This window comes from Coturnix japonica, chromosome 1 (genome assembly GCF_001577835.2).
Source record: "Coturnix japonica isolate 7356 chromosome 1, Coturnix japonica 2.1, whole genome shotgun sequence".
Classification (NCBI taxonomy): domain Eukaryota; kingdom Metazoa; phylum Chordata; class Aves; order Galliformes; family Phasianidae; genus Coturnix; species Coturnix japonica.
The window spans coordinates 43,089,843-43,112,282 of NC_029516.1; the positions used below are offsets into that span (position 1 = coordinate 43,089,843).

Here is a 22,440-nt window from a genome sequence, read left to right on the forward strand (position 1 = left end):
GAACTGGTGGCCGCATGTGTAAAGAATAGGAGAGCATCATAGGGCAGAAAGAAGAAGTCTCACTAATACTTGTGAAAATTTTTGCCAGTAATTTGACATATCTTCATTGACTGAGCTCTTGAAATAGATTCATTCTCTCTTCTGAAGGTAATTAAAGTTTTAAGGGGGTTTTCTGATGATCAAACATACTTTTTGCTTTATCTGAAAGGACGAGTCTATAGTGCTTTTTTTCTGTCAGTGAGCCCAGTCAATCTGAACTTTAATTACTTCATTAAGAGGCTTGATTTTGGTAACACATAAGCCAGGGGAAGTTTTTGTATTGATGATAGAAGGCAAAGAAACAGTTCACTGATAAGAGTACACAATAAAACTGAAACTTACACCCACACCTGTGTGCATATGTGTGTACATACACACACTGGTATACACACAGCAACATCACCCCTAAGAAAGCCAAATAAACATGCATGCAAGTATATGTTGTTCTTTCACCGTATGTATCTCAAATTTTTCAGTTAAACATCAAATACATAACCATGTATTGACTGTTCTGATGTATGCTGAAGGGTATTTGTACTAAAATTATGTAATTCAGGGCCCTTTTAATATGTAAATGGTGAAGACAATGTCAAGAAATGGAACATAGGCTTTGTTGTATTTGTACTGAGCTCTTTTTCTTTACTGCCTTTTTTTTTTTTTTTTCCCCTATTCTGCTCTATGAAAATAATCTCAAACTGTGGAGTAAATCGTTTTTGAATAAACTTATCTAAAATAATAATTTGAAACAAACAGCTTTGTTACTTATTTCATGCCTCTTGATTTCTTTTGAGGGGCTCTAGTTTTGGAGAACAGTATTGATTTCCTAGGCACCTATTGCCCTTATTTCAGCTTTTCCCCTGTCTGATGATTTTTTTTTTTATTACACATCATGATGGAACATTGGTTAAGTATGGTAAGATAGCTGAGGTTTTGGATTGATAAAGAAATATGAAGTAAGAGAGTGGTTGCTGATCCCTCTTCATGGAGATGAAGTACCTCTAGAATCTGTGATGACATAGTTTTGGATCACCAAAACAAATAAATGTCTTATCTTAGGAAAACAAGAATTCTATCAAGAGGTTCTGTGCATAGGTGTTGCAGACAGCCCTATGTGTCTCCCAGCCATGTCACCAGCAAGTAGCGTACTTTCATATGCCTGCTGGGTAGCACTATTGTAGTGCAATGCTTCTGAAGTTGCTCCATGAGAGCTGGAGCAAACTGGGACCATTTCTGTTTAACTGCAGGAATGGCCCCAGAGGATAAAGCTGAGAGCTGGCTAATGACAGATACTTGAAAGCAGACCAGTCTGCCTGTGGGTCTGGGATGCCTTGTGACACTGACTTATGCTGACCGATCTATACTATTTCCTGGAACTGTATGAAGAGTGGAAGAAGTGGTGTTTAAGTATTCCATATTGTGTAAATGATGTAAGCCTGAATGCTGAAAATCATTCAGCATTAGCTGATGCTTTTGAATTACTGACAAAATTAACTGGGTAAATCTAACAGGTTCACAGCAGTTTGCAGTCAGGATCATTCTAAAGCAAAATATAAATCAGTATTTAATGAAGAGCTTGGCATTCGGGAAAATTTACAATAGCAAAGCTATGTGTAATGGAAAAAAATACATTTCTAGACATTTCAGTGATGATCATGCCTTGATATGGCAAAAATCCTAGTGAGATATGATCAATTTCTTTCATGAAATCCAGTAAATGGTCTTCATCAGATGAATATATTAAGGGAAATTATAGACAGATAGATAGATATCCACTTACATATGTATATATAAATGTAAACTCTAAAATCTTTATGAATATTTGACTGTAACTAAATCTGTCTAGATCAGTGTTAATGTGGGAGGAGGAGTGGAGTTACAAAACCTGTAATGTCTGAGCATACAGAGAAGTTGTAGCAAATATGCCCCCAAATTTATCTCAATGAACAAAGTGCTGTTAATGGCATCATTTGGGTGTGTGTGTGTGTCTTGAGTGATGTTATTTAATGAAAAAATAATTGGATAGCCTTAAAGGAACAGTTCAAAGAGACTGGAGAAATGCAAATATCTCTAGAGTTTAATGTGCAGCTTTCTTACTTTAATGCAACACAGACTAGACAGATGTAGGAGAAATACCATAGAAGCTAGGAAACTGTGCATGAAAATTTTAACTGTATACCAAAAATTCTCTGTAAATAATGCCATAAGGGTCTGTCTTTTAAATGTCCTGATATAGCACCCAGAATTCTTTAAGAACATGAGGGACTATGGTCTGTATGAATGTACAGGAATTCATAATCCCAGTGCTGCTGTAGTAGTGTTAGCTAGGTTTGCTGAGGAATTATGAGGTTTAACAGTAATAAGAGAACATAATCTTCAAATTTGGTTGCAGAGAGAGAATCCTGAAACTACACGGGTTGCACTCCTGTAGGCAGTAAGAAAACTACTGATGGGCTTGCATGTGAAGGCAAGGTGAATATGGCCTCTTGTTAGCAAGAAAATTCATAGAAAACTTCAGAATTCCTCCAAAGATGCCTCATTTTGGCATTTCTTTATGGCTTTCCTTTTTTCCATTATTATAATTTTCCAGTCCTGACTTTGCTGCTCTCCTCTCCAACTGCAGGACCTTTAGTATGGGGCTGCAAGAGGAACCCCAATCCCTAGAGTCTGTCGTGTGAAGTTCATGAGAAAATTACTGTACTGCTGCTGACTTCCCTTAGCAACCTCAGTGGACAGCCCAGTTTCTTGAGGGGTTTTGGCAGTGGAAACCTTCCCCAGCAAATGTGATAGAGATAATGATGTGGCTGGAAGGGGATATGAGCCTGTTGGGATGGCTAGGCTGGTTGCTAAGCCCCACCCCTAAGATATGTGGAGTTTTTTGCTGCTGCAAAACTGTTTCTGTGCAAGATTTGAGACTGAGTGTTTACATGTTATTTGCTGCAGGACCCCGATCTGGTCTGTGACACAAGTAGCTTTTGACATTTCTCAGTAAACTGTTTAAATTATCTGTGGGCAGACATTTAAGATGCATTGGTCTAATTAGAGGGCCTTTGTTTATGTTAAGAAAGAACTTAATGAATCCTTATGGACAAGTCTGAATATAATTACACAGCGTGCTTGCTGGTCTCCCAAGCTCCTTCCCAGTCTGTGGGGCTCTGGGGCCTCCTGCTGCACCCACGTTTTTGTCAGATGAGTTCACCGCTGCTTGAGAAGCATGTTGAGCCCTCACTGGGTAGCAGGATGGGCTCTAACTCTCAAACAGCTTCAATGAGTGGAAACACAGACCCAGGAACAGTCCCACGGGAATTAAATCAAATAAAGAATTGAGAGAATCCTCTTGGTGTCTGTGTTGAGCCTCTGAGATGCATTCTCCAGCTGCTGACAGTCCTACTCCATATGTAACTTTGAGCTGTCCCATCCCACACACATGAATGAGCACAACCCTATTCTTGCTCCATCAAACTGGCCAGATTTGGGCACAGGAGACTCGGCATGCTTTCCTGCTGACTGTGGTGCTGCTATCACTGTAGTCCCCACATGAGCAAGAGGCACTGATAGGCCTCTCACCTCCAAACAGCCTAGTGGTTAGAGTGGGAGGGAGAAAACCCTGTTGTTTTTCTGGGTTCAGCACTATTGGAAACCTCAGGAGGTGGCAGCTGTGCTTAATGACTAGGAAAGTCTGCCAGTGACCAGGTGCAAGCATCATCCCAACCTCCCCAAGTGAGAAAGTTGTATGGCTGCTTGAGGGAGCAGGTGAGATAGCCTGGTTATTAGAGCAAGGATTTGCTTTCTGTTTTTGCCACTATTTATCTTCTTCAGGCAGTAATTACTGAAGGCAAGATAAAGAGTCAGTCACTGGAAATTAAACTCAAGTTTCCTGACTTGGAGTCTTCTGACCCAAACCATAAGCTTATACTTTCTTAGTAAGTGAAAACAAAGAAATGATGAAAGAGTGATGAAACAAAAATAATGCAAACAACTATTATTCCCTGGGAAAAGGTTTGGGCAGCATTGCTCTCAGCAGGTCAGCCCAGTGCTTCAGGCTGTGAATATCTGAATAAAGCTGAACATAAACTGCCATTGATTTTAATTGAACAGCATAAGATGGCAAATAAGATATGCCACAGCCAGGAAAAAACAAACAAACTACATGCAGCATTTTATTTGAAGGCTGAACTAGATATTGTAACTTCAATCCAAGGTTTGTTATAGTAAATATTGAAACAACCTCCTTGATCCTGCCTTGCAACAGGTACACAAAAATGAATTACCTTGTTTTAAATACTTTTCTTGGTTTATATCTTTCAGGATCTCCTTTCAAACTGATTCTTAGTTATATTCCTCCTGAACTGAAGAATAAATGGGATCTGAAATGAATTTAATAGGACATCCCCAGCTAGCTACTGCAGATGGATTTTCTCTAGCTGAAGGTCCTCATTTATTTGGTAAGTAAATGAATTAAGGATGGTTTTGCTATTTTAACTTTGCTCAGAGAACTATAAAAAAATGCACTGAAAACAAGTCAAAGCCAAGGATATGTGGTGGATATGTGCCCACCTTCTTGACTCAAGAGTCCCTATGGAAAGAAGGACAAATAATGAGCCTGTAGTGGTTTGTCATTTAATTCTGCATTCTGCCATCAATGCTGATAGCAGTACTTCTATATTATTATCTATTGCAACACTTCTAATACCTGAAAGGTGGAGAGGGGGGAAATAGAAGGCAGACCTTCATATATAGGCCAGATGTTATCATCATGTGAGTCATTTAAACCAGGCTAAGCGAACATATTTTCAGTTAGTCTGGAATAAAATTATGCTGCCATTTAATTGCATTGCCATACTATATGTATTTATGATAGTAATTTCATCTAAATTAAAACTGTGACCATTAAAAACTTATGCTTATAATGTTAATGCAAAAACAGTGTATAATGGGGGTTGCAAATATCCATCCTTGCTCCTCTTCTATTAGCTTTTTTTCAAGGATGAACATAGTCTTGTTTGTTAATGAATGAAGATTTTTTGGTCAATATTGTATAGCCATTGGGAAGTTGTCTTCTGCTCAGGGAGGAAGAAAAAAACAAAAAAAGAGAGAAATTAAAACAATTTTAAGCCTTTTTTTTGGCAGCATAGAAGGACTTCTGTTGAGAGTAATGATACATTCAGGGCCTCACACATAGTACAGAAAGCTACAGTGCTTCAGAAATTTCCATTCCAAGTAAGACCAAAGTTTTTTCTGAGTGGTAGAAAGCACTGCAATCACTTTGTTTTTTTCTGTCTGAAACAAGAATAGAATTTTGGGCACAGAGGGACATGGAGCCTCTTCTGCAGCAGAGCATGTAGAAACTGGGAGCATCTCCATGACTCAGACCACCACCAGCATCCCAGCCCCATACAACTAACCCAAAGTGCTATCGCTGAAGATAAATACAAACATTTCATTTCAAGACATAACATGTAAAGAAGAGGATGCCATCCAAATTTAGGACACTAAATTTTATACTCACTCATTCCTTTAGAAGTCCTGATAATTTGAGCTGCTTCAGATTTTTGTTCAGGTTTTTCCTCTAACAATTACTTTTTTGCTAATTATTTTTCTAGAGGATCAGGTAGATTCAAAACACAAGAAAGTATGTTAATGTAGAAGACTTTTCCTCTACACTGAAATCACATTCAGAAACCTCCAGGTCTCAGAAAAAGGAACTGTGCCTCCCATTGTAGATATTCAGAGCTTAGAACTAAGGAGATTTAATTCAAAGTGACATTTCAGCAACAGAAAGAAATAATTTTATAGGGCTGAAGTAGAGGTCCCATTAAGAAGGAGATTTAACATTCCTGCTGTTTCACTTGAGCTGACTTCCAACTCTTTCTTTTTTATGATCACTTGATCCTGTTTTGTGGGTTGTCACTCAACTAAGTCTCAAAACTGAGTTATTTGTAAGTCTGATGTGATTTTTGCTCTTACAGCCCCCCCTCCCCCCCCCCCAAAAAAAAGAAATAATATGTAGCCAATTCTATGCAGTGTTACTTGTTGTGAAGATAAGGTTCTATCTCTTCAAGATTCTTGTAGCAATTCACTTCATCTCTGAGTTTTGTATTTGTAAGCTACTTGCATTTTTGGCATTCTGTTTTGGCAGGTAGAGACTTGGAAAGGAAGGAAAAGGAAGCAAATTTTTCTCCTTAATGATATCTTTGGAATATACATTTCTTAAAGGAGTTCTCACACATTACAGCTTTGGTGTAATATAAATGAGAAACTGCTGACTTATAAACATCAGCCTTTGTAAATAGCCTCATTTTTCAAAGATGTGTGCTCGCATTCTGGAAAAAGGAATCCTTGGAAGTATATTTTCTTCTGAAAGTTATAGAACAGTGTAGATTTTCACAACTAAGTGCCTCTTTGGGCATCAGCATTGGGTCCAGGTCTCTCAGAAGTGAGGCTGTCAATCCCAACTTGCTGGTTCTGTGAGCCTCATCACCCTGGTAATTCCAAGGGCAATTCTTGTTTCCCTCAGCACTTACAGTCACAGTAGATTTCAGAACATCATAAAGGAAAAAAAGAGTTTTTTACCTTTCAGGAGTTGGAAATTGTACATTGTTATTTTAACACAGTATGTCTATGGCAAATTGTGTCTCCATGCCTTCAGAGTTGGCTTTAAGAGATATTTCATTTCTGTCATTATGAACCTCTGGAAAGAGGACTTAAAACAGGAAAGAAGAAGCAGGAAGCATCTCTAACCACAGCAGAAGTGGCTACTTCTCACTTCCATCCTCTCTTCTGGCAAAACTACTTCTATTTTTCTACACTACTCATGTGATTTAGAAACTTTGTAGATATCTTTACAGAAACATCTATTTGAATAAGTTGCCAAAACCAGCTACATAAAATGCACTCTATATAGCATCTGCTCTGTAAGATTTTTTCCTTGCAGCTCTGGGACTCCTAATGACAAGAAATCCCTAAGCTGCCTGAGCCTGCATGGCACCTATCCTTCTAAGATGCTTCTCTTCTTCAGACAAACTTTGTTCTTATTGCACAACCCCCCCTGAGTCAATTAGGGCATGAAGACTGGCCCAACTTCAGAACCTGAACTTAGGTTGGATGTGACAGATTGTAGGCTTTTATCACAATAGCCCTATTCTATTTTTCTGTCAACATGTCTTATAGAGAGGTCATTCATATGCAAGATATCAAGTGTGAGACTACAACTGTCACAGAGATTGATTTTTAAAATGTATTGTAAAGTAATATCAAAACATAAGAAGGCAAGAAAAGTTTTCCTAACTGTGTGTGCCTCTATTGGAGAAGAGTATCATAGGGTGAAAAAGTGCTCTTTAAATCTGCATTTGACAAAATGGAAATGCCATTTGAAAGTGCTGTATGCATAGAACAGAACCTAAGATCAACTAAAGAGACTGGATCAATTTTAGGTACATTTGTATTTTTTCAGATTATGCTCACCTCCTTTTTTCTTTTACTTTTTAACAGTAGTAGGATAAAGTGTCCAAACTGATTAAACACCTTCCAGATCATAAGATATGTTAAATAACTGTTTGTCCTCAGCACCACCCGGCCAGTGATGAAACATCTGGCTTCATCCTTGCAGAGAAGATAATTAGGCCTGTAACAGACCCCCAGATCAAAAGGAAACAAAGCAAAACAAATTAAAACAGAAAATCGTGTATGTTTAATAATTAGTATGAGGTGAGCTAAAGGAACCTGAGTGGGATCTGAGGGAAAAAAAAAAAAAAGAAATTAAAGGAAAAGTATGCAACTGAACAGTACTGAGAGTGAAGACTGCACCACAGAGCAAGGCAAAACCAAAATGCATGTATACTGCTTCCTCCTGTGCACCTTAGGCTGGAAAGCTGGCTATTGTGTGAAATTACACAGGAATCTAGCAGGAACCATTCCCAGAAAAAGAGCTTGGACAAGACTGCTAAGAATTTGGCTGGTTTTGCCCTACACTGTTCTCTAACACTCTATCTCAGTGGGTTTTGCACATCTTCACATGTTAGCTGCTATCAAACAGTGGCATACAACAAACTCTCCTGGCTTCATGCAGACCCAGTACACTGCAGAATCCTCATGTTATTACAGATGACTTGAGCTGAAGTGACACCAATTAAGCAATAATGCCTGAAAGCCACAGGAAGGTTGTGTGGGCCCTGAAGAGCAAGGTCAGAAACATGGACTACAAATTCAGCTGCATCCTACTTGCTCTTTTGAGAGTTGGTTTTCCCCTAGGCAACACAGTGGAGAACTGGCACTTGTCCTTGGGTCAAGGGTGTCTCCCTGGCACTCTTCTGTGTCATCATATAGATGTGTCCAGCAAGGCCTAAGCACTCTGGTTTGTTTTGGAGAACATAGCATTTCTGGGCTTAAAAAGCACCTGTTAATCCAGTCAACTAAAACAGGCTTTTTGTGATACTGAAGCGGTTAATCTACTGCACAGAATGACCTGATGTCGTTAAATCTTTATTGATGAATATTTTGCTGTGATTAAACTGTTATAGTTACAGAAAATTACAATGTCTAGGCTTTTTTGGGGCACCCCATCACATGGAAAGCAGATTTTATCCAGGTAAATTAGCAGTGGATGCTGGCGTTGCTGTTGTTTCAGGCATTTACTAACAAGTTTCTCTGTAATGAAGTTAATCAGTAAGCGATATAACCTCTGGCCTGTGTCACTCCTTTGTGAGTCTTAAAGAAAGTTCTGACTGTAAAGAAGGCAACGGGTTATAGACAAAGCAGAAACCTCAAGGGAAAAAGAAAAGCAGAGAAAGAAGGAAAGAAGGACTGGGTGATGTTAAGGACAGTATTTTGCTTCAAGATATGGTCTGACTGAAGACTGACTGAGGTAGGATATTGCTATGCTCTTGCTTAGGTGTGTGTGTGATCTGAACTTCTGTTCTTGGCTGAAACTGTAGGGTGCTATAAGGTTGTTTAACTCAAGCGATCTGAATGTTCTGAAAAGCATTTGTTTGTAATCATACCAGGATTTCATTAACGGCTGTCCTAACATTTCCAATTACTTAATTCTGAAGCTTGTGCTGATTTCCTTAAGTTCCATTGTGAATATCTGTGTGCCAAAGGTTCATATTGAAAACCTTCTCATATTTTTGACTCTTCATTAGCTTTGTATTAATGGAATAATAACATTTTACCTTAATATGTGACATCACTGTAATTTCTGTTAATATTCTCAATCAATCTGTGTTATTCTCAAATCTTGAAACTCACTTTAAAACTACTAGTTGAAAACAATTTCTTTAGTTCCTTCAAGGGAAATTCCTTTTCACTTAAGCAAGTGCTTAAGCCTACATTAAAAATGTTTTTATTTGTATGCAAAATACTTGGTGTAGACTTTGAAGAAACAAACTCAAAGCTCTCCCATGTGTTTCAGTTGCAAACAGTGATGTGGAAAAATATGTGCAAAATTCTGACTACATCCATATAAATGTTTCACTTTGTAAGCTTTCTTGGCTTTTGTAAAATACTTTCATTGAAAGTCATTTATTTGCAAAAGATAACCTAAAAGGTCAACAACTGTATGTAACACCACATTTATGTGCAATTAAATAGTTTTAAAAATTGTAAAAAGTCGTATTTCAGAAGGAAAAACAGATGGTTCAAAATTGCTCAGACTAAGCAAATAAAGATGACCATATTCCTGTGAGTCCATTCCTGACTTCACTTTCACTGCTTTTTACTAATCAGCTCCAGTGATTTCAGTGGCTGGCTCACGCTTCACAGTGGCACGAGACCAGCTCATCGCAGACTTATTTCTTCTATTGTCTTGATAAAAGCATATGTGCATTCTGGTTAGCAAGATAAGATTAGGTGGTTGTTGCTTTTTTGTGATAAGAAACTACTTGTTTTAGACTCGCATGTACTTTGCAAAGCATAATTCTCAAAGTTGCTGTGGTTCGAAATAGTCACGCAAGACAGAGCAGCGCACTGTATGCTTCTGAGAGCAGAATCTCTGCAGCCTTAGTGAGAAGCTCCATGCAGGCTGCTGGCTGGGAACACTGCTTGGACCACATGGTTTGGTTCAGGCCAAAGAAATTCTTCATCCTGGTAACTTCAAAGCAATTGGTTTCTGTTTCAACATTCTCCTTTTTAAAGAAAATATAAGAAGGAGTTTCATTTTTAAATTGCCTTTATGCAAGACCTCTACATTTTTAAACAACTTTTTAAACAAACATTTCTAGGAGAAATGCTAAATAGCTAATTATTGTCTTGCAATGTTTAATTCAAGACTTGTTGACAATTTTGTGGAATAATAATCATTCAACAGCAAATGTTGATCTGCTTTGGGTAAAGACATCTCAGTACAAGTCTGCTGATTTCTAAGGATGAAACAGAAGTACCCACCAAAGCTCTTCAAACTAGGCAAATCAGGTCAACTTAATAATAATATTAATAAAGCCTTAAGCTGAAGCAGGAAAGCCTACACTGTAACTAAATACCCTTAAAAATCACTTCAGTCTCCATCAGTGAACCATCTGCATATGTCCAGAATTTTAACTGAAAACTAAGTAACAGAAAACAAGATTGTGTTCTCTTGGTCTCTCTTGACCCTGTTCTCCCTTTTTCATTCCACTGTTCTAACCATGGATAAAATTTAGCTGAGCATTTTCAACTCTCTTTAGTATTTCACATTGTAGACTGATGTTTTTTGTGTCCTTCAGTAGTAGAATGCAATTAATAATCATGGAGATCACTGTAAACATCTGTAATGCAAAAGTTACTTTAAATAAACGCTCAGTGTATGTTGTCTCAGCATATGCTGCAGTTCTTTTGCAGCCCTGAGTTTTGAATAAACCCAGAGATGAATTTCTGCTGTGGAGGGAATGTTGCCTTCCAAGCGGTTCAAGAGACTGATAAAGAGCTTTCGTGGAATTTCCTGTGGATGGCATAAAGATAAAAATCAACAGTTTCTTTGTTTTCATTTTGGGATCTTCCACTTTCCTTTAGGAAACTTAGTCAACAAAATAATTCCTAACTAGCAAACAACAGCTTAGGTTTCCATGGTGAACAGATTCCTTTCCAAAGAGACTGAACAATTTGTATAATGATTGTACGTCTTGCCATTAAATTAACACTGCTTTTGTGCATAATGTATTTTGAGCAATCTCAAAGGGCAGCATTCTCAACAAGCTGGAAATAAAATCAAAGAAAGACCACCTACTCATTAAACCTTTAGCTGTGAGGCCTTTCCTTGTATTAGAATTTCATACTGGACAGCAAAGCTCAGCGTTAAATCACTGCTGTTTTCGTCTGTCCCACCTTCTGTCACCACTGCAGCTGACCGGTATCATTGCAGTGACAGTTTAGTTTTGACACACAAACAAAGCTTTGACTTCATCTCCAGGCTCTTCTACAGAAGATGTCAATGCTTTCTCTCAGGTCTCTAGATGTCTAAATGTTAGTTATTTAAAAGGTATAAACTTGGGTTCTGTTCTGCTACACACTAGTGTAGTATGTAGGTCTTGGCATTTTCTGGAAGAACAAAATGCAACAATAACCAAACTAACTGTTAACAGTAAGTAGCACCATCACTCTCTTTTAGGCTTGTGTGTTGTTTTTCCAGGCTTGTGTCCTACTGTTTATTCTTGAACTTGAACGTCCACATTTGCTATTGGCAAAGATGTGCTGTGGAAAATGCAGTATTCAGCCAAATCCAAACTAGTTGTATCACTTTTGTAGCTCAGTGAAGCAGCAGGGGCAGAAGCCTGCACAACAAGTGTGGGACCTTGAAAGGGAAAAGTAGTTGAAAAGCAAAGATTAGTTTCTGTCATTAACCAAGGACAGGCAAAGGAGAGGGAAAAATCTCCTGCTACAGATTTTTCTTCCTAGCTGTCATTAGAAGAATGTTCTTTATTTGCTATTAGCATTTCTTCATTGTTTCTGATTCCTCAGAAGTGAAGGAGACTTTCCAGGAATTGATTTTGTCAAAATGAAGCTTTTTTGAGTGCTTTAGGAGCATAGTTAAATCATGGTCACCAACAAACTTTTATCTATGATTTCCTTATAAATTCTGCTGTTGACTTCAATAAGAATGGGACTGGGCTTCTCTCCACTAACTCACACTATTTTTATTGAATTATTTTCTTGGAATTAATGGAGCAGCAATGTCAGTGTTTTCATGAAGTAGCAAGACATGACTTTCCAACAGAAAGTGTAGAATGGTTTGCAAATAACTTTTTAATCAGCCTTTTCATCTGTTTGACGTGGGCTTCCTTTCACTTATATAATCTACTACCTGTTAGATATAATTCCACTTGTGTTACTGCAAAAAATGAGGTCTAAGTTGTTGGTATTTTGAACCTGTAATTCAATGAACAAAGTAAGGTAGCCTCCAGGTACTTTGCTGATACCAACTTTACAAACCACTTTTACAGGAAATTATGCCATTCTTTGTCATATCTCATTCACCATTATCAATTATTATTGGCTCAAAGGTGAGTAGTGCAGGCTAGGGAGGTGTGTCTGTGAGAAGTGGGCTAATGCTTAAAGTCCTACAGGCTTGTAGGGACTGAGGACTGGGCTGTAGGGGCTGGCTGGGCAACCACTGGAGGCTGGCTGCTGGGAAGGTCCCATTATGACACTTAGATCAGGAATATCTTCCCTACTTCTTCCTTGCAGTCTCACCACCCCTTTCAGACTTTTCTTGAAAGTGTATTTCATGTACTTAGTCGCATAATTAAGTCCCTCCCTTGTCTTTCCCCAACACAGCTTTCCCATCACACTGTGGGATGGGAAAATTCTACAAAATTATGTAGAAATTAGCAGTGTTTTGTGTCTTGATTCAGCTTTCATTGATACCATAGGATTTTTAACTTTTACTTGGATTTCTTTTATTCTACTGTGAATCAACTCAGGTTACTGATTTCTTTATGGTATGGATTATTCTTTCTTTTATATTATTATTATATATTTATATATATTTATATTTTTTTCTTTATATTATTAGCTACACAGTACCTTTCATTTTTTTAATGTGAATGGCAGTGTGTGACATTCCACCACTAATAAAGGAATATCTGAGAGTGGCTGATTTGAAAACATCTTGCAAGATATGCACACAGACCATGCAGACCTTGTGGTTATGCCATTTTGTTTTTGAGATGGATGTCTTAAGAAGTGGAAACTTCTCTCATAACTGTCCTTCCACAGTAGTAATAATTGGTGCTTTGGGTTTCTTCTTTGTTTGTTTATCATTTTCCAGGTATCCTTTCAGAGCCAATGAGTTCTCCAGTGCAAGAGGCAGATGTTTCACCTTACACACAGTACAACAGTGTGCCATTTCCCCAAGTTCAGCCTCAGATTTCATCACCACCTTATTACTCCAACCTGGGCTTCTACCCTCCACAGCATGAGGAATGGTATTCTCCAGGGATGTACGAGCTCAGGAGAATACCCTCAGAGACCTTTTTCACAAGAGAGACAGAGATAATGGATATCCCTGCAGCCAAAAAGCCTAGACTGGGCCACTCCACGGGAAGAATGAAAGGAGAAGAGCTCTGTGTGGTCTGTGGTGACAAAGCCTCTGGGTACCACTACAATGCTCTCACTTGTGAAGGATGCAAAGGTAAGATTAAATCAGTTACAGAACACTACTTGACTGTTAAGCATAGCAGTGTCAGCTTTCGATTTTTTTTTCTTTATATTTTTTTGTCCAAGTCATTAAGTATTGTAGAAATTTAAATTTGGATTTGATATATATTATTCTGGATTTTCCCCAAGACAAACTGTCATTGTCTTCTACCTATGAATCCATTTTCCCATGAATATAGAGTACAGTTAACCAATCTATAACTCTTGAGCCATCATCAGGCTTCATTAAGCTGAAGACCAGCTTCCATAGAGTGCCTGTCAGCCTGGCTTTGCCCAGTGGCTACTGTAAAGAGCCAAACCTATGGACAACCCTTAGAATCTATCTCTGTTCTTGGCTGCCCTAGAAATCAGCTGTGACTTGAGTCCATATGTAGGGCATATTGAAAGGAAATGAAAGCTGTCAGCCCCCATCTCCAAACTGTTCCCAAAGAAGCCCCTTCCTTCAGCTCCCAGTGTATAAGCTGTGTGTCTTTAGGCTTGTGAAATGAATGAACTTTTCTAATTTCAGGTGTGTTTCTATAAACAGCCTCTATCCCTAGAAAGGGAGCTTTTTCAGGTTGCGTCTGCAGCCTAACATCTTACTTCCTAGGGGAACATTATTCACAAATCTTGTCAGTATAAAGGGAATATAGAAAATCACTACCATTATTGAAGACATTATTGCCAGATATTTTAGCAGAGGGAACAAAAGATATACTAATGGAACAGATATTGTCCATTAGAATGGTTACTCTGTGATGAGGCCAAGGTGCAAGGTATTTTGTGAATAAATGTTTAATTAATGTTCCTGTTCCATGGACAAAGGCTACAGTATAAATATGGATACTAATCTTAATGTGGAGCTCAGTATCATTGAGGGTGGATTTTGAAGTACTTTTAGATTGTGCTCTACCTCTTACAGATTCATTTCTGAGGGCAAAACAGTGGTCCAAAGCTGTAAACATAAATGCAATTAAAGATCATACAGTTTATCTGAATAATTCCAATAAATGAGAGATTGGTTTATTTCTGCTTCCTGAGTGAGTAGTCTCAAAGTACAAATAAAATAAATAACTTACACTAGTGTTGTCTTTATAAACCCAACTTATATTCAGTTTTTGTGTAAAGATTCCAAGTCATGATACATTCATTTTGTTAGCTAGCTGTTCCTAATGTTTATTATTTCAGTTATGAAATGACTTAGTATATTTTTCAAAGATTTATAATTACAAACTCTGGAGTGTTTAAAACATGTCTTTAAGGGTTAGTTAAAGCCATCAGGTAGATACACAGGCAATATGTGTTCATTTCTCTACTGATTCAGTTTGAATCATTCTGCCAAATTATAATTATACTGCTTTATTGGGATAATTTATTTTATGTTTTCCCTCTATTTCATGACTGCAACATCAATTAGGAGCAATATTACCCTTGATCAAACATAGTAAAAGTTGAATTATTTAAAGATGATGCATTCGATTTCTACAATAAAACTTGAGAGGCCGTTAAAATAACAGCTGATTCAGGAAAAAGATGTGCTGAGGACAGTAATTCTCTTTTACAACATGAAGAGGATGTAGTCTTTTCTAGACCTCTGATCATCCATCTGTATCTGTGGAATTTTTCACACTGCTATCTATTACCTAAAGACACATTGACCAAAACTGGGCTCGGTAAGACAGTTGCACTCTTATCAGGGTAGTAGGATTACTTCACACATCTCATATCTGAGCATGGGATTAGCTCTTCTTTTCAGTGACAAGACTGTTAATTCATGCTCACTGAGTGTTCTGAATAATACACAGATCTCTTTCTGCAGGCCTGGTTCTTGCCCTGCAGTGCCCCTGCTCCAATGATGCTGTAGAGATTCCAATTCAAAGTTGGACACTTAACACATATTTACATGGGATTCAGTTCTCTGTGATGAATGTGTGATTTTTTTTTTACCGTTATTACTTTATTGGATAGTGCATTCAGCAATACTCTTCATTCTTCTTTCTTGAGTAGAACAATATTAAGATTTTATTTATCATCCCTCATGAGAATAGCAATCTAAAGACATGGACAAATTATACATTCCTATATGTGTTTTTTCAATACATTAACATCCATTTTTAAAATGTTAATTATTTAATTAATATTTTACATATTATAAAAAAGAAGATAAAACATTTGATCTCATAGGATAGTTGCCTCTAGTACTACAAAAATAGGAATTAAATAAGAGGATTTCTTGAGGTGTCTCTTACCTCTAACACATCAGTTTTGAAGATACTGCCTTGCTCTACAATAACACCAGCATCACAATTGTCATCCATAAAGGATAAGGCAGTCCACAGGCAACATTCCATTATAAGGACCATTGTATCACGCTTTAAAGCCTACTCCTCTAGAGGTCATTTCCAAGATAATCTTTTCAGGCAGACATCAAAGTTCCTAAAGGCATTTTTAAAACAGCCAATAGTTTATAATTACACATCTTTTTTAAAAAAATACAGTAAGCCATTTCATAAATAAGATAATAAACACTAGGAACAGCTTAATCTGCAGAGTGGTACAGAGCTTTGAAGTCCATTCTGCGATGCTGCAGAACAAGTGTGATGAAGTATTGTGTTTGTTCAGTGAGGCTATTGAGCATGTTTGCAGGGAGAAAAGCTGGTTGTGAATTCCCCTTACATAGAATGATACAAGTTTTGGCACTCTTCAATGCAATGCTGTCAATGCTTAATGATTCTTATACCAGACTGAGCATACTTCCTGTGAAATGAAGTGCTACTTTAATCTTCTCCTCAGATGCACATCCACCATGTGGGCATGGTTGGAGGGAGTGCCACAGCATGTCCTGGTAGTCTGATAGAGCTGAGTCGTGCTTCATTAGCAACTGTGAACTTCAAAATCTTTTAGACTGAGATTCCCGGAACAATTAGACACCAGGATTGCAAACTGAGATACTCATAAAGCTTTCATCTATGTTTTTAGCAGCTCTCTTCCTTCAGTGTTTTGTAATTTACTCAGGAAAAATTAGGATATGTAACACTGGAGCAACTCTAGCCATAATTAATTATATTCATCACTTGCTGAGAGAACAAAGCAAAATCAACATTTCCAGCCAACGTGAGATTTCTGTAATTTGTTAAGGTCAGATCAAAGTTAGACTGTGCCAGAAAAGCCTTCAGCTTTTGGGGGCTGCCCCTTCATTATTCTAAAAGCAGCCATTGCTCCATGTTTTCTGTAAAAAGACATCTGGTATAGGAGATTGTGCATAAAATACTTCAAGCAATATAAGTTTATTTGCAATTATTAGTGAAGACTGCATTAAAAAATTACTTGAACCAAAATGTTTATTGCAAAATCAGTTGTGAAGCCTATTTGACAAGAAAATGATTCAAGAGTCACTTCATGATAAAAATGCAATGAGAATGGGAGTAAAACCACTTTTTGTAATTAAAAAAAGAAGTATTTAATTTCTTTTTCCACATGATTTTGCTTTTCCAAAAACTTTCTTTTAAGAGTAAATATTTGAGTCCTATTCACTTCTACCTTTTTGCATCCCTATTTTTGGATCCTTTCACATTCTTTCATGTTCTTTAAACATTCATTTGCTTGGGCTCTTTTCCTTTGCTCCCTCGAGAGAAAGCAAACTAGCAGAGAGCGTGAGTGAAAAATTGGACATAAAATGTCATAAATATTTGAACAGAGCTTTTTAATATTTACTACTAATTAATACTTATCACAAATTACAGGATTTAAATTTAACAAATAGTTGCCTTTAACTGACACTGAGAACCAACAGCTTAAATCCAGGCCTTTCTCTTCCTTCCCCGAGAATTAAATGGTAATGTATTAAACACAGTGCAAATAATGAATAAAAATAATACCCAGGGCTGCAGAAGGTTCTAAGCAATCTGCATTTCAAAAGAGACTGATGCCAGTCAAATATATTTATCTGAAAAGAAGCCAACAATGAAAGCTATTTCAAGCAGGAAATACAGCAGATTTAGAGAAATGCTGGATTTTTTAGTGTCCAGAATAGTTTTACTCAAAGCTACATACTGGTGCTTCGAAGGGATGACACAGCTACAGAAACTTGAACCACAATTGGGAAATCATCATCTGACAATGGCAAAATCCCTATGTCATACCATGTTGCCTTGCTCGGATTCAGCAACATATTATCCTACCTCCACACATTCTGTAAACACACAGACAAGTCTTTCAATGGACAAAAATTCAGAATTACATCTAAATTTGCCCTGCAATTTGAGTGTGGGAGACTGGATCTTATTTGATGCCTCTGGTATTGCATGAAAGTGCCAGGCTGGAAAACAATGGAATCTTTATTGTGCTGGCCAGGGGCAAGAAGCAAGCAAAAGTTCTTTGGATAGTTCTGCTTACTGTAAATTTATGCAGAGCTCTAGTTTCAGTTGCACTATAAATCAGTGATGTATCAGGAGAAGCTCCCAGAAAGCTACCTCAAAAGCCTGCTCTCTGGTGAGGAGGAGAACCAACCTGCCCTGGAGGGGCAGAGAGTTAATTCCCTCTGCAGTTGATGCTGAATAGTCTCAGCCATATGAGGAATAACTTCCAAAGATTGTGATGGTGCAGTGAGTCACACTAAAAATTCAGGAAATGTTTAAGTCATGATTGGCTGCAAAGACTCTGATGTTTTTGTGATGACTCTTTTATTGTAAAAAATTTCACATCTTGAGCACTGCACATTTTCCCAACAGTTCCTCTCACAAAGCTGTGCTAGACAGCAACAAGTCGTAGATTTCTACAGATTGAATCAAGTCCTTGTAGACTTCTGGGATGAATTCAGGTTTTCAGAAACTGCTGTGCAACTTTTGTGTGAATCCAGTGATGTAACCAATTCAACTGCTTGTGTAGTTGAAATCAGGTAAGTGTTTAGCCATCAGAGGGACAGTGTTTAGGGAAAGGGACTGAGGTACCTTGTTAACAGGTGAAGAGGCCTCACATACAATAGGAAGATATGATACAGCTTCTTTACTAGACCTGGAATGTGCAAGTAGACCAGTATGTGAAGCTTCTGCAGCTTCCAGGAGTTGGGGGAATATAACCAGTTATTCATCTCTCTTCCTGTGCATCCTGTACATCAAGAGACTTAACAGGCTGATACTTTTTTCACCACTATGTATGCTATTGCTCCTACAGCAGGTGCTCAGCCTGCTCCTGGCAGGTTTCAGATTTGGGTGTGAATTTTCTCAAGGTCAGCAGTTTCAGGGCCTTTCTTGGGGTAAATTTCTAATGTGGATGCCTGATTTAACACTCTCATTTATTAAATTACACAAGTTTGATACTATTCTCGTTGCGAACAACAAGAATTTAGTCACACAGGAGCCAAAAGAGACCTGCAGTACAGCAGAACTGGTGTTATTTAGAAAACCCATATGGAGGTGCTTTTCATCTTTGTTATTTGCTGCTTTGAGTGTTTCCTTTGATCTATGTTACCATTTTGTTGTGCAGGGTTCTTCAGAAGAAGCATCACAAAAAACGCAGTGTACAAGTGTAAAAATGGAGGCAACTGTGAGATGGACATGTACATGAGGAGGAAGTGCCAAGAGTGCCGTCTAAGGAAATGCAAGCAAATGGGCATGTTGGCTGAATGTATGTATACAGGTATTTGCATCATACAGTCAGAGTGAGTGGAGAACACACCAGATACTGTATTGGTTTATTTGAGCTGGTCTTAATAATAAATTTATAAAAGATACAATCTGGAGGGTGGAAAGTGCAATAAAGATGATGCTGTAACTGTGCATAAATCCTGTTGAGAAAGGCAAGCACATTTGTAAGGAACAGGATTTTGTGGTCGGGGACAGAGGTACAAATGCTGAAAGTCCTGGTGCTTCCTCTTGTTGCTCTTTCTGGTCCTCTCCTTTTCCAGTTCTTGATAACCAAGTCCAAATGCTGGCATTCAAACAACGCCGTTTTTCAGAAAAGAGGGAGGCTGCCATGAGCAGGCAGTTTCTATGGGCTTGCCAAGTGTATGTTCCCAGACCCCACCCAGCAATCAGGTTAAGACTGCTGAGGGCTGGCCCTTTTTTATAGTCTCATTTGCTTTTTGAGTGGCACTATGGATTTTCTTGCCCTCATGTAGATACATAGTTAGGACTGGCTCCAGAGATGAAGCAGATGAACTTATTAATAATGTTTCATTTAAAGAGAATACTCTGTTTAGGCTGACAGCTTATAAAACATGGGCCACCTTAGAACAGAGAAAATGGAGTGCAACCTTAAGCATAGATAGAGCATTTCCAGTAAAATATCTTTCCAAGCTAGCTCCTGAATATAGACTGTAAATATCTGCTATTTTGCCTTCTATGAACAGGGCAACAATTTATTTTCTTGACAGCTCCAATCATTTTAGCATACACATATGTGTGAAACCAATTTAGGTTCATACAGGAAATTAATCTACTTGGAATTTTTAATATACTTCCATCCCTCAATCTGATCAGAAGATGCTATATTAACTGTTGGTTTTGTGAGAAACAATAAGCTCCATCAGTGTTTGGAAAGCATTGCCAGCACAGTGTAATTAATCTTCCATCCTGCAAATTGAACAAGCTACAGAGATTCTGTGATATGGCATATTCTTGTGCAATATGTAAATATATGAACAGACACCACCACTGTGATGACAGCACTCAATGGGTCCCTCCATGTCAAAGGGAAATGACTCCCCTGTGGTGCTGATCCCAGATCTATTGTTCCAACATTTGTAGGGTTTAAAATAGCCTGAGTGACTCAGTAGAAAAACAAGCCATCTCTGAAAAAAAAAAATAGGTCACCGTAAATAATACTGACTGGGCACGCATGAAAGTTTTAAGCTGGCTGATCATTTTCACAAATTGGCACATGTGAAATAAAAGCTAGTGAGTGGCACTGCCATTTGACTCTGTCTCTGCAATGGAAACACTGGGTATCTTGTGTCGCTCATGACTTAAACATAAGCATGCGCTGCAATAAGGATGTCTTGCAAGGTACTATTTAATGGCTTTTAAGTAGGAGTGTGCTGTATAATTGCTTTTAGTTCAAGGCAATCCAGAACAGTAAAACATGAAGCTTCTAGGAGTACAGAGCATTTGGTTGAAAAAAAGTGACTAGGAAATAAAAGGCAACCTTGAACTTTGTTTCATTTACTCATTTTGTGGGATTGTAATTACAAGCACTGTGGATTCCTTTTTTCCAATGAATAAGGAGGTAAAGTCTTATAAACATTTATGGTATGGCTACTCAATAATCCTGCTCCTGCCCTTTATACATGAAAGATCAAAAATGCTCATCATCAGTTTCAGTTGCTTCCTGCGGTTTTGTTACAAACTATACATTTCCTGTATGAAATGTCTACCTAGGGAAGACCCAGATTATGCTACTCTTCCTAGAATTTAATTACCATTCAATAAACACTGAAAGCCAGCTAGCTCTTAGATAAAAAGTAAAGTCCTGTCTCGCTTGAGTTTTCCAATTAACTTAGCTGGAGCTAGAATAATATGTCAGTGTCAGGAAACTTAGGAAAATCTAGTCTTAATTGCTTAAGACAAAACCACATTTTCCTTAGGAAGGCAGCAGGCTAGATACTAAGCTGGTGGAAAATGATGCAAGCCCATTAGCACTGCCAAAGAATGTACCAAATATTACCATTTAGAAAAAGAAATCTATGATGCTGTGCAGCAGCACAAATTACATGGCTCAATACCAACTATTATCTCCATCATTCCTATTCCCACCTTTCAAGGTATTGTTTGCAGGTCTTATTTTAGTCATGTAAATTTCCTCTTCTCTCAGCAGTTCAGGTGGGTTATTTTATATAGCGCTTAAACAGGAAATTAAAAACATTCACAACGAAATTCACTGTTTTCATGGTATCTTCCTCTGCCATCATACACTCTCTGAATGAGTTCGTTTTCAAAGGTGAAGAATGGGAAGGATGCTTGAATAAAAATCCTGTGGTGATAGGTTTATTTTTAGATGAGTACTTAACTATTTACTTTCTCATCTGCGCTTTTTGGCCGTCTTCCACTAGTTGCTTAGGGTACATACTGTCCCTTTCTTTTGTTACACAAGCAAGTTGTTAGTTTCTATGGCATCCGTATAGGGATGCTTCCTGGTTCAAAGGGCTGAAATGTGGTCCAAAATGAAATATACCAATGCAATTATACTTTCACTGGAGCAAATGAAACCCTAGAGTAAAACTACGGTTTTATCCAGTCTTCTAAGACAAAGAAATGCAAACTGTCAAGAGCAACTGGGCAACATTTTAAATTAATACATTTTTTTCAGCTGTATTTGCCAACCTCAGTTACTTCTGGGCCTAAATTTTCAGCTGTTGGTCTATCTGTATGCTGACACAAACAGTCCTCTTCTAAAAGAACTTCACAAAAAAGCTGCACTCCAGCCATAACATGGCTTAAAGATTATTGAAAAAAATCCACTGTCCTTTGGGTAAGAACAGCTGCACCTTGATTACTGTTTTGGATCAAATAAGACAGTCTTCTAATCGCCCTCATTTACTGTGCATTGGTTTGCATCCTAGAGTATAATAAAGGGTTTTTTTTCAGATGAAGCTGAACTAAAGACACACTCCAGCACAGACCCATCACGCTCTGTCTGTAAGACCATTTTAGAGGTGATCCAAAGCAATCCCCTTGATATGCACACTGTGCAGATGCTGGGCACCAACTGGTGGGGTGCAGCACCAACTGTTTTCCTCTGCAGATTGGCTCCTATTGGGCTGGGTTACTCATTGTTATATGCTTGTCTGTCTCATTAGATTCA

At 38.0% G+C, this 22,440-nt stretch overlaps 1 protein-coding gene across 4 annotated transcripts in view; it reads left to right on the plus strand.

Annotated features, from left to right (window-relative positions):
• The window catches only part of NR1H4 (nuclear receptor subfamily 1 group H member 4), a 38,406-nt gene that overhangs the window by 1,578 nt on the left and 14,388 nt on the right, over positions 1-22,440 (plus strand). Inside the window, exons 2-4 of one of the 4 annotated variants that reach the window (XM_015859069.2) lie at positions 4,345-4,481; positions 13,274-13,636; positions 19,126-19,278. In XM_015859069.2, coding sequence (XP_015714555.1) covers positions 4,397-4,481; positions 13,274-13,636; positions 19,126-19,278 — 601 coding nt within the window. In that variant the 5' untranslated portion in view covers positions 4,345-4,396. Of the gene's footprint in view, positions 1-4,344; positions 4,482-8,753; positions 8,900-13,273; positions 13,637-19,125; positions 19,279-22,440 lie in introns of those variants that run through there. The other 3 variants (XM_015859077.2, XM_015859085.2, XM_015859091.2) reach the window with 3 other exon arrangements.